The sequence below is a fragment of the Leucoraja erinacea genome, chromosome 11 (assembly GCF_028641065.1).
Source record: "Leucoraja erinacea ecotype New England chromosome 11, Leri_hhj_1, whole genome shotgun sequence".
NCBI lineage: Eukaryota > Metazoa > Chordata > Chondrichthyes > Rajiformes > Rajidae > Leucoraja > Leucoraja erinaceus.
In genome coordinates, this window is record NC_073387.1 from 60,165,363 (window position 1) to 60,178,612 (window position 13,250).

A 13,250-nucleotide genomic window follows, 5' to 3' on the forward strand; every position below is an offset into this window, starting at 1 on the left:
ACACTCTGAAATTTTCACTGCTGCAGCAGGCAGGGGAGGTGCCATTGGATTATTTTTTAAATCCACTGCTGAGGGAGGCCGGGCAGTGCTGGAATCTTACTTTTGAGAACGGCTTCAGTTCCATTGGAGGAGACGGGTGCATGGTGGAATATTGGGTTGGGGGATCACACCATTGGGGGAACAGACCCAACGGGTCTGCACTTGGTCTAGTATAGTACTAAAACTCTGTTCTTGACCGGTTTTGGCTTTCTGTGCTGCGGGTTCTGAGAGTACGCCGCCACCTACAGCCGTCATTTTTGGCCACCTCGCTCAGAGCCCCCCTCCGCCGCATGTGTGCCGAGGATTTTTCCTGTCGATGAAAATTGACAGAGATATTAATGTTTTTACAACATTCCCCATTTTCTCTATTGCCTCCGCTGGAGGGAGAGGGAGGGAATATAAAACCAGGAAGTGGTGTGCCTCAATCAGTCTCTGAAAGTGGTGTGCCTCAATCAGAGCTTCAATGACACTGACAAATGTCTACAGCATTTATTGACCGGTAGGCGGCGCGGCTCTGGCCAGCAGCGGCCTCTGCAGCCTGTCCGCTGCTGCTGCTGAGTCGGAGGCTGCTGCTGCGGGTCTGCGGACGGCGGGAACCGGGAGCCCGCGGCTCCCTGGAGGGAGACCGCTTTTCGGGGCTCCTGCAACGGCGACTTCCCCCGCCCGAGTTGCGGGGTCGAAGAGCTCCTGGAGCGGGGCCTAACACCATTGCCCCGCGCGGCTGGAACGGCCGCGGGACTTTGCGAGCGCACACCGGGGGTTCCAACACCAAGACCCGGTGTGCGACCTCGCACCACCCGGCGTGGCTTCAATGGCCGCGGGACAATCGCCATCGCCAGCCGGGGGCTTTGACTTTGACTCTGACATCGGGGGGGAGAGAGTGCAGTGGAGAGATAAGTTTTTTTTGGCCTTCCATCACAGTTATGTGATGGATGTTTATGTTAAATGTAATTATGTTGTGTCTGGGGTCTATTTGTGTGTAATGTATGGCTGCAGAAACGGCATTTCGTTTGGACCTCCAGGGGTCCAAATGACAATTAAATTGACTCTTGACTCTTGACTCTCTTGACTCTCTCTCTCCCCTCTTCCCCCCCCCCCTTCTTCTCTCCCCCCCTCTCTCTCCCCCCTCCTCCCCTCTATTAGCGTGAGTGCGGGGGGAGGGGGGGGTACTTAGTGTGTGACGCTGCATGCTGCCTCCCACCCCACAACCGCACGTTGGGGGAACAAACCCAACGGGTCTGCACTTGGTCTAGTACATAAAACAAACGGCTTTTGTTTACCTGTTGTACGTGAAATCAGTCCCCGTTGTCGACGTTGACAGCTTTAGAAAGTGATTTTAAAATTACTCCAGCGCTGAACTTGTCGGGCGCTTTAAAAAAAAATGCACAGAACGGCCGTCGGAACAATTCTTCAGCAAAAGCTTGTACTCCAACCAAATATAATCCAGGACAAGGTAGGAAAAAACGCATTTTATCCCCCCCCCCCCCCCCCCAAAGGCGCCAAAATCGCGCGCACAGCCAGTGGCAGAATTGCAGCGCCGCTGAAGGTAAGTATTGTAACATACCTAATGTGAGAAATGATAATTGTCGATTAGCTCAATAATTAATATGCGATGTTTCACAAACTACATCCAAGACCCGCAAGAAGTTGTGGCCGTGGCCCAGATCATCACCAAGGCAACCTCCACTCCTCCCTCCCGCTGCCTCGGCAAGGCCAGCAGTGTCATCAAGGACCAGTCTCACTCCATCTTCTCCCCTCTCCCATCGGGCAAGAGGTACAGAAGTGTGAAAATGCACACCTCCACATTCAGGGAGTTTCTTTGCGGCTGTTATCAGGCAACTGAACCATCCTACCACAACAAGAGAGCTGTGATGAACTACTATCTACCTCTTTGATGACCCTCGGATGCTCTTTATTTAGACTAAATGTGATTCCCTCTATCATGTATCTATACACTGTGGATGGCTCGATTGTAATCATGCATAGTCTTCACTGACTGGTTAGCACGCAACAAAAACTTTTCACTGTTCCTCGGAACACGTGACAAGAAACTAAACTAAACTAATATTTTACTTCAGAGTGACGTGAGTGACTACGTGAAGACCCCGCCAGCACACGTGCGCGACATAGCGTCTCACGCAGTGCAACAGCGACGGGCGGGGGTGGAGGGATTACGTGCCGTCCGCTCCCGCCCTCTATTATAAAGGTCAACTGGTATATTAGTTCTTATCTTACTATGTTTATTTCAATTACTATTACTGTGATTCCACACCGCTGCTTTGAAGAATGTCACGCACGCGTGCTGGCGGGGTCCTCATGTAATCCCCCATCGTAACTCCTCATAAAATAAAGATCAAACTTCAAACTGATAAGTTCTCGTTTAATCTTACTATTACTTTATGTTTAAGGTAGACAAAAATGCTGGAGAAACAGCGGGTGAGGCAGCATCTATGGAGCGAAGGAAGAGGTGACGTTTCGGGTCGAGACCCTTCTTCAGACTGTCAAGTCAAGAGAGTTTATTGTCATGTTTATGTTTATGTTTATGCATCTTTTTCCTATGTTCAGTTTCCCTGAGGGCTGCAGCATATTAACGAGGTGTTACTGAGCATTAACACGGTAATTTGAGGCCTCTGAATAGTGGAGGAGCGGTCACGGTGGTGCAGCGGTTGAGTTGCTGCCTTACCGCGAATGCAGTGCCGGAGATCTGGGTTCGATCCTGACTACGGGTGCTGCCTGTATGGAGTTTGTACGTTCTCCTCGTGACCTGCGTAGGTTTTCTCCGAGATCTTCGGTTTCCTCCCACACTCCAAAGACGTACATGTTTGTAGATTGATTGGCTTGGTAAATGTAAAAATTGTCCCTAGTGGGTGTAGGATAGTGTTAATGTGCGGGTATCGCTGGTCGGCACGGACCAGGTGGGTCGAAGGACCTGTTTCCGAGCTGTATCTCTAAAACTAAAACTATGAATGTTCTCAGTCATCAGCCGATTTGTTGGAAATAACAGCACCAGGGACAAGTCAATTGATCCATCTCTCTTCACCCAGATAGTTGTGAATCTGTACAATTCTCTGCCACAGAAGGCAGCGGAGGCCAATTCACTGGGTGTTTTCAAGAGAGATTTAGATTTAGCAAACGGAATCATGGGATATGGGGAAAAAGCAGGAACGTGGTACTAATTTTGATTTTGAATGATTAGCCATGATCATATTGAATGGCGGTGCTGGCTCAAAGGACCGAATGGCCTACGCCTGCACCTATTTTTTTATGTTTCTAATTTGTATCGAGCCACCATTGAAATAAAATCATAGCTAGTGTAACCTTAACTCCCTTGGACTAAATATCTGTTAGTCTCTGCCTTGAACGTTAATTGTTTGTCATGTATTGGGTACAGTGGAAAACCTTGTTCTATGTGCACTCTAAACAGGCCAGCCCTCTAAACACTTCCTAATCACATATTTGTACAAATATATTTGAATATTGGACAGTTGTTGATTATTGAAAAACTATAAATCCTACCTTGTCTCTCATTATGTTAATTTTTCCTGCTTCATTTTGGCTTTTCAAGTGAATATTTTGAATGCCCTCTCTCCTTAAAATTATCCCCTCTGGTATTTGATTTTTCCATTCTGGCAAAAAGGCTCTGAATTTCTGCCCTATATATGCCTATCATAATGTTATATACTTCTCTCAGGTCTCCCTGTGGAATTCCAGAGAAAACAATCTATGCTTGTCCAACGTCTCCCTGAAGCTAATACCCTTTAATCCAGGCAACATTCTGGTAAACCTCCTCTGCACCTTTTCTAAAGCCTCCACATCCTTCCTGTAATGGGGCGACCAGAATGGCGCGCAATATTCCAAATGCCTTCTTTACCACTCGATTACTTGTGTTTGCACTTTCAGGGAGTTATGGACTTGGATCCCATGATCCCTCTGGATCAATCATAGATTTCATTAATTAGGAAGACATGCTTTTGATATTCTGAAGAAGGGTTTCGGCCCGAAACGTTGCCTATTTCCTTCGCTCCATAGATGCTGCTGCACCCGCTGAGTTTCTCCAGCTTTTTTGTGTAACCATGCTTTGATATTGCTGTTTATCAATTTCTCTCGTACTCTGTTGTAAGATTATCACCTGTCTCATCGATGAAGTTAGAATACAAAATATTTGGGATGGGGATTTGAGGGGGAGTCAGTCTACCCCACGAAAGAAGGGGGAGAGGTTGTACAGTTTGATAGCCACAGGGAAGAAGGATCTCCTGTGGCGTTGTGTCCTGCACCAGTCTGTTGCTTAACGTACTCCTCAGGTTGACCAGTGTGTCATGGAGGGGGTGAGCTATATTGTCCAAGACGCTCCGCAGTTTGAGGAGCATCCTCCCCTCCAAGACCATATTGTATTGTATTTGTATTTTAATGACCACACAGCCAGACTGGTGGAATTTGGGTTGTCAGCAGCGATACAATAATAAAGAACGCACACCACAATAAAAAAAAATGTAACACAAACATCCACAAAAATTTGGCCAGTCCTCCTCCATTTCCCCCCCGTGGACAGGACCAGAGTCCAGAGTCAGTCCAGGATCGGCTCTTCCTCGCCGGAGACCGCGGCTTTAGGTTGTTGTAGGCCGCAGGCCAGCGGTCGAGATTTAAAGTCTGCAGTGAATCCAACAGATTCAGATTCAAACTTTATTGTCATTGTGCAGTGTACAGTACAGAGACAACAAAATGCAGTTAGCATCTCCCTAGAAGAGCGACATAGAATATGAGCAATAAATAAATATATTTACGTGCATACAGTCATAGTAGTGCAATTATATTTTACCTGGTGGAAGGAGTGTCCGGGGGGGGGGGTGATTGGCAATCACCGAGGTACATTGTTGAGTAATGTAACAGCCGCAGGGAAGAAGCTGTTCCTGGACCTGCTGGTCCGGCAACGGAGAGACCTGTAGCGCCTCCCGGATGGTAGGAGGGTAAACAGTCTGTGGTTGGGGTGAGAGCAGTCCTTGGCGATGCTGAGCGCCCTCCGCAGACAGCGCTTGCCCTGGACAGACTCAATGGAGGGGAGCGTGGAACCGGTGATGCGTTTGGCAATTTTCACCACCCTCTGCAGTGCTTTCCGGTCAGAGACAGAGCAGTTGCCATACCATACTGTGATACAGTTGGTAAGAATGCTCTCGATGCTCAGGAAGAAGAGACGCTTGATCAGAGTTGAGGTATTGTGGGTCCAAGAGAGGTCATCGGAGATGTTGACCCCTAGGAACCTGAAGCTGGAAACACGTTCCACCTCCATCCCGTTAATGTGGTTGGGGGTGTGCGTGCCGCCCCAGGACTTTCTGAAGTCTACAATGAACTCCTTGGTCTTCTTGGAGTTAAGGGCCAGGTTGTTGTCAGAGCACCATGCTGCTAGGAGCTGGATCTCCTCTCTATAGGCCGACTCATCGTTGTTGCTGATGAGGCCAATCACCGTTGCCAATCACAACTCCACCCCCGGGATGAAGCCAGCTGGCTGTGTTCCTTCTCTGGTGCCTCAGCGTTCCTGGACCAGTCCAATTTACTGTCCAGGTACATTCCAAAGTATTTGTACTCCCTGGTAAACTGCACATCCACACCATTAATGGGGGGCTGGGTGTAGCTGGGCGGAGCTGGGAATGCTGAGCAGACTCACTCACTCATTCACATGAATCAGTGAGCCCGGCTGGTGACCATTCTTCTGTTACAGCTGTTTCTGTGACCGTCCCACATACTATTTTTGTTCATTTCCAATTTACAAAGAAAATGGATGATGGAATGGCCCTTTCACAACTGTCGGACGGCCTGTGATTGGTTTCAGAAATGCACAAGCAGTAAAATCCCTGAACTCTATATCTACAAGATAATTAAAGTGGCACCAATTGATAAACCATCTCTGAATTATTGCCCCATTGATTTTGTTTATATCACTGTTGTTTATATTTTTTGTGTGAAAATAATATTGTGAAGTATTTTAATATGTCCCCTCAAGAGGAAACTAACAATTTGTATTTGGGCATGCATATGGGTTTGGAATCTTGTCCATGATCTATGATGACCTCATCCAGGAGCTCAAGTTCCTCATGAAATTAATCAACCACTAGGCTGTAATGCCCCATGACCAAGTACATAACTACGGATTGCGCCATTCGTAAGAATTCATAAAAGTCCAAGTGTTAAATCCTTCGTGAGGTCGAGGATGTCCAAACCAGGATGATGCAGTGCCTAGTGTTCAAGAAGGAACTGCAGATGCTGAAAAATCGAAGGTACACAAAAATGCTGGAGAAACTCAGCGAGTGCAGCAGCATCTATGGAGCGAAGGAAATAGGTAACGTTTCGGGCCGAAACCCTTCTTCAGACTGATGCAGTACGGCCATCATGTCCCATGGCCAGATGCTTCCACTTCGATCTGCCCTGTACCTCAGTAGATTATGACGGCCTTCTGACGAATGCAGCTTTCTGTCTTAATTTGAGATGTGACCTGATAACAATCTTAGCATTCTGAGATGGTTTAAAATGTTATACAGGTACAGTTCAAACAGATCAGAACAGTCAGTTTTCTTTTAATTATATAATTTTCAATCAACATTACATTGTTATATGTGTTAAGTAACCATACATGCAGGGGCGGAAAACCAGGGGGGGGGCAGAGGGGACACGTTCCCCCCCCATGTTTTGATAGTGAGTTCCGCTCTTGCATATATGTACTGGTTTACAAACCGGACTGGAACATATGTAGTTTAAAAAAATACTGAAGATGCAACTCTTGCTAAACCTATAAAAAGAAGCCTTCACCACCAGTTAGTCACCTTTTGGCTCTTAATTTAAGTAATTTATTGCAGGAATTCACATTTGAATTCATGTTACCACTCAAGGTTTGTAGTGAAGAAAGGTTTACAGCTGTAGTTACAATAGATACAGGCGGATTCATCAGCTGGAGACTGATGAGGGACAGGGGTGATGCAGAATGGAAAATGTTCAAAAGATCTGCAAACACATATACATTTGGCTCATGTATGGTTCAGGTGCAGGTTTAGATCTACAACAGAGGCTCCCAACCTTTTTCGTCCCGTTTACCCCTAGCAACTTTAATAGAATATAACAATGTTATTTCACTTATTTATGAACAACTAATGATGTGCATATACCGGTACTTACACATGAGAATGAGAAAAAATATGTAAGATCCAGAATCAACAAATGTACCCCCTGGGTCGGTGAAATGTACCCCCTGGAGGTAAATTGACCCCAGGTTGGGAACCCTTGATCCACAGTAGTCAGTCAGGCCTGCTCCAGAAGTGGTTTTCGAATGGGACCTGCAGGTTGTTCTGCTCTTTCAACCTACGTTTCAAATAGAGAGTAAAAAACTGCAGATGTTGGAATCTTGAGCTAAAAACAAAGTGCTTGAGGAACTCAGCGGCTTAGGCAGCATCTGTGGAGGGAATGGACAGGTGGTGTCTAAAGTCGGGAATCTTTTACAGTCTGATGGACTGGGGAGAGAAAGCTGGTAAAATGAGGTTGGAGTGGAGCAAAGCACATCCGGCCATCTCCTTCCACAAATGCTGCTTTGTTTGATTTTCTTAAACATCAAACCTTTTCTATCGATTAATATATTTTAATTAGGTTTCACAACAAGCAAGCTGCAAAACACATTGAGAAGTGTATGCAAGCCATTTAAGATTATTCATTTGAGGTATGAAGATTGGTTCCACAACTGGGATTTAGCGTTAATTACAGAGAAATTTACATAAATATATTCCTGTTACAATCAATGTACTGTCCACTGAGAATGTTGCTACAATATTATCGCTCAAGTTATTTGCAAGGGTTTTACTGTACTATCCTACTTGTGTTACAGAGTTTAATCAGTGGAAATATTTGTCAAATGTTCTCTTTTGAAGCCCAGCGGTACTCAAATGATAGAGAAATATGAAATTGTTAGGAATGAATTACATTTTATAGAATGGGTGCAGAGAAGGCGTGAAACTGAATGTAAAGAACGATTGAATCAAATGAGGATATTGGGTAAAATTAAGGGAAAGGGCAGAGTGAATATGTAGAAGGGAAAACAATTGGATCCAAGCACATGATAAACACAAGAAAAGATCAACTGACCAACAGCATGGTTACAATCCTACACACAGCAATTAAATGATCTTCTAGAATAGTGAACAAATGAAAAATACTTGCAGGTAACTAATGTGTGGTTGTACGTGCCATTATTTGGGCTGATGACCTCCTATGCTACAAGTTTCTAAGATAATCCTGTCACCAATGTTAATAAATGCTTCTTGAATTTTGGTTAAATAAATAAATATCTTGCAAAGCTCGTTTGGCTGGAAAGAAAAGAAGATACTGTTTATAACTAACATTGAGACGAGAAATATTTGTCAAGTGCATTCACCCGGAAATTCTTTAGTTAGTGATTCATATTAACGGTTGTTATAACACCTGCCTTGACTACCTCCTCTGGCAGCTTGTTCCAGATACCCACCACCCTCCACCAACTGAAGAGAAAGGGTTTCCTTTGAGACACATATTTCTTATAGATGAATGACTGCAATATCAATAACATATTCTCTGTAAACTGGTGTTTCACATTAATGGTGATCCAATGTGGATAAGAACGTGCCTCTTTAAGGTTTTGCCTGAACCTCCTTCCACAAATGAGGTATTTTATTTACTGATATTGCTTAATTCCTGATATTAATCAATGTCAAGTGAAAATTACATCATGAAAATGTTATAAGGTCCCATGGACCAATAAAATATATTCATAAATTTACCATAATAGGGGATAACTTATCTTGTTCCAGCAATAATGGAGGACCAGCATATTTTGTTTTATTGTCATAGTCATACACCATGGAAACAGGCCCTTCAGCCCAACATGTCCATGCCAACCATCTAAGCTTTGCCCCATGTTCCTCTAAACCTTTTTTATCCATGTACCTTTCTAAATGTTGTTATAGTGGCTGCCTCAACTACCTCCTCTAGCAGCTCGTTCCATATGCCCGCCACCCTCTGTGTGAAAAAGTTGCCCCTCGGTTTCCTATAAAATCTTTCCCCTCTCACCTTAAACATGTCTTCTGATTCTGTGATCTGCTAACACTATTTCTGACCAAAATCAGATTTAAATGGTGATTAATGTCTGGGTGCATCCAGTACATTGACACACGAATGGATTGTGGATGATCAGCCATGATTACTTTGAATGGCGGTGCTGGTTCGAAGGGCCGAATGGCCTACTCCTGCACCTATTGTCTATTGTTTATTGTCTATTGAATAATGCAACAGTGACCTACACAGCTGATACCACCTTTCGGAACTTGGTATTCAGCATCATATGCATTTTGTAATAATTAGGATAGAATCTGAATCTAGATTATTTTCATTTGAGTCAATAACAACTTCTTTGTAAACTTTACATTCAGATATATAAATAGTTATAAACTGAAATTGTAAATTTAAATTTATAAATTTATAAAACTTGAAAATGACCAGATATTAATGGTAACAGAGACATTGGTGTTATTGGTATTAGTCATGTGTTGGAGGACTCGCTGAAATAATATGCATACTATGCTGGCCTCCAGTACAGATGGCTAAAGCCTTTTATTCAGTGTATTAACAGTTTTACAGTGCACTTGTTCAGACTGGTACATCATGTACAGCACATCCATTTGCAAAAATATCTATTATAATTATATCACATGTGTTGACACAATCTCCTACATCACTACCATTGTCATTCATGGCACATCACCTCAGTCCACTAAATGTTCCTTCTGGCAAATACTAAAACATGAACTATAACTAAACATCATGCTACATGTTATAAAAAAAACAGCAAGCATTTAGCATCTGATTAGTTTTGCTTTGAAGTTTCTAAATCAGTTGCCTCACATGGTTTTTAGAAACATCAATCAGAAACGGACTAAATTACAATTTACTGGTTATCACCTGTAATCTACAGAGCAACTTTGAAAAACAATGTGGTATTAATATTCAGACCCTAAATGTCCGTAGAACAATTAGAAAATTCTACCTCAGCTACCTTTAGTGCATACAAAAGCCAAGCAGACACCAGAACAGGTTGCCATTAGATCATATGAACCTGGATCTCTGATAGCAGTTGCAGACATAATGTCAATGGATTTCACTACAGAATCCCAGGTTCCACAGTTCTATCAATTAAATATAACCAATTCCAATATCCTGATTCAGAATCCCATGCATTAAGCAGTATCGTTTCACAAACCAAATCTCTGGCACTCAACAAGCCCAGCTCTCCACAGATGTAAACTCCAAAGGAAGAAATCCTTTCTCATCACTCCAGCTGGATAGATTTCTTGCACCACTTTCCATTCACTTCCTCTATTGAAACCCCCAAAGCACTTACTGTTTACAATCATTGTATATATTTCCAATGCAACAAATCCCCTCACATTCATTTCCACTGTAATGTCATTGATTAAATGCTTCACCCACCTTTCTCCATTATGTAGGATGCTAAGGATGCATGCATTTTCACTCTTGCCACATAGTTTTCCTGATCAAAATCATTTTCCAGTGCATAGTTTTTGTCTCTGAACACAGTGAACATGCTACCAGTTGACATCTAAAGTTGCCAATACATTCTCAAAATCTAATTAATTCATAAAATATATTTCCTTTATTTTCCGTGATAGTTGGTGAATATTTAGGGAACAGAACTAAGATTTGAATACATACCAAGCTTTAAAACATAATTTTCACATCTTTAGTTTATACAAGATTTCCTGATTGCTGAAAATTGTAGTCACATCACAAGGCACCTCAGCCAAACTGACCGTGTCTGCAGCTCGAAGGGCCGATGAGCCTACTCCTGCACCTATTGTCTATTGTCTATTGTCAATGCAAGTGGAGGTAAACCACAGCTATTTGGTTGATCTGAAGACTGAATTGGCACAAGCTGTAGACTGTGGGTCAACTGCCAAATCCAGGCAAACACTGTCCAACTATTTGGAATGTAAGCATTTATTCAATGTATTTCTATTTAAATGAATTGACTATATTCTGATGTTCTGGTTTCAGATTCAACATAAAGGAAAGCTAATTGGGATTCAAAAAAGCCAAAAAAACAATCCAATGAAAAATAGTGATGAGCGCAAACCTAAATATAGCTCAACATTTCCTTGGCGATATTTTGGTGGAACTTCATCTTGAATACTATTGATGAAATGCTTATATAACACTGAGCAAGATTACTTGGTCAACAGCTTGAATGTTACTGTGCTGTGGTGACGACTGCATTGCCCAGACCTGCTAATGACACAGGGCCAAAGCGCCTATTTACAAGGTACAGCTTCTCCTTTATGCTTTCACAGTTTCTCAGCTTCAAGCAAGACTCAAATGTGTGAAAGACTGAGGCTGTGGCACTCTGTATGGCTTCCTCCTCACTGGATCTGCTTCATGCAGACTCAGTGTGACTGCTGGCCTTCTTCTTTGCACGCAACTTTACACTCTTTGATTGTGGCTGAAAAACAGATATTAAAAGACAGCTGATTAGATTTCTGTTGTGCCCTCACTCACACAATGACCATAGTCTAGCAGGGAAGTGGAGCATCACACTAACTAAATCATCCAGACATCATCAGAGACCTATTCATGTGTATTGTCCACTGTTGCCCAAAGTCAGTATTCAGAAGAGGTAAAATTAGCCAATGCATCCACTTCCTAAATGTTATCCAGCAATACAAGTTTTTTACGCTCTGATTTTTGACTAAATGTTCTTGTGTGCTCTTAGTTAGCAATAAGTGTGTTGATTAAAAGCAAAATCCAGTCAAAAAATTAAAAATATTACAATGCTGAAATATTGTTTCTGCTTGACAGCCGATTGTCACATGCTTTAGTTTGGAATGAAGAAAACCCACACATAACAGGCATTGTCCGTCAGTCCAGGAATCCTGTGCCACATACACAACCATGAGCCGTTCAGTATAAACTGCCCATTATTAACTCCATGCCTGTTCAACATTTCTCCATTTCTGGACGTGAAACTTTAATCTCCCATAAACGTTTAGACAATAGACAATAGGTGCAGGAGGAGGCCATTCGGCCCTTCGAGCCAAAACCACCATTCCATGTGATCATGGCTGATCATCCCCAATCAGTACCCCGTTCCTGCCTTCTCCCCGTATCCCCTGACTCCACTATCATTAAGAGCCCTATCTAGCTCTCTCTTGAAAGTATCCAGAGAACCGGCCTCCACCGCCCTCTGAGGCAGAGAATTCCAGACTCACAACTCTCTGTGTGAAAAAGTGTTTCCTCATCTCTGTTCTAAATGACTTATCCCTTATTCTAAAACTGTGGCCCCTGGTTCTGAACTCACCCAACATCAGGAATATGTTTCCTGCCTCTAGCATGTCCAAACCCTTAATAATCTTATATGGTTCAATAAGATCCCCTCTCATTCTTCTAAATTCCAGAGTATACAAGCCCAGCCGCTCCATTCTCTCAGCATTTGATAGTCCCGCCATCCTGGGAATTAACCTTGTGAACCTACCCTGTACTCGCTCAATAGCAAGAATGTCCTTCTGCAAATTTGGAGACCAAAGCTGCACACAATACTCCAGGTGTGGTCTCACTAGGGTCCCTGTACAACTGCAGAAGGACCTCTTTGCTCCTAAATTCAACTCCTCGTGTTATGAAGGCCAACATGCCATTCGCTTTCTTCACTGCCTGCTGTACCTGCATGCTTACTTTCATTGACTGATGAACAAGGACCCCAGACCCCGTTGTACTTCCTCTTTTCCCATCTTGACACCATTTAGATAATAATCTGCCTTCATGTTTTTGCTACCAAAGTGGATAGCCTCACATTTAGCCACATTAAACTGCATCTGCCATGCATCTGCCCACTCCCCCAACCTGGCCAAGTCACCCTGCATTCTCATAGCATCCTCCTCACAGTTCACACTGCCACACAGCTTTGTATCATCAGCAAATTTGCTAATGTTACTTGTAATCCCTTCATCTAAATCATTAATATATGGTGTAAATAGCTGCGGTCCCAGCACTGAGCCTTGTGGTACCCCACTGGTCACTGCCTGCCATTCTGAAAGGGACCCGTTAATCCCTACTTTGTTTCCTGTCTGCCAACCAATTTTCTATCCATGTCAGCACTCTACCTCCAATACCATGTGCCCAAATTTTCCCCACTAATC

General features: G+C 43.4%; 1 protein-coding gene across 3 annotated transcripts in view; it reads right to left on the minus strand.

The window, feature by feature from the left end:
• Positions 1-10,621: 10,621 nt before the first annotated feature.
• The window catches only part of LOC129701873 (receptor expression-enhancing protein 2-like), a 39,859-nt gene continuing 37,230 nt past the window's right edge, over positions 10,622-13,250 (minus strand). For all 3 annotated transcript variants that reach the window (XM_055643365.1, XM_055643366.1, XM_055643364.1), the window contains one exon: positions 10,622-11,560. In XM_055643365.1, the coding sequence (XP_055499340.1) occupies positions 11,495-11,560 (66 nt within the window). In that variant the 3' untranslated portion in view covers positions 10,622-11,494. The remainder of the gene's footprint in view (positions 11,561-13,250) is intronic.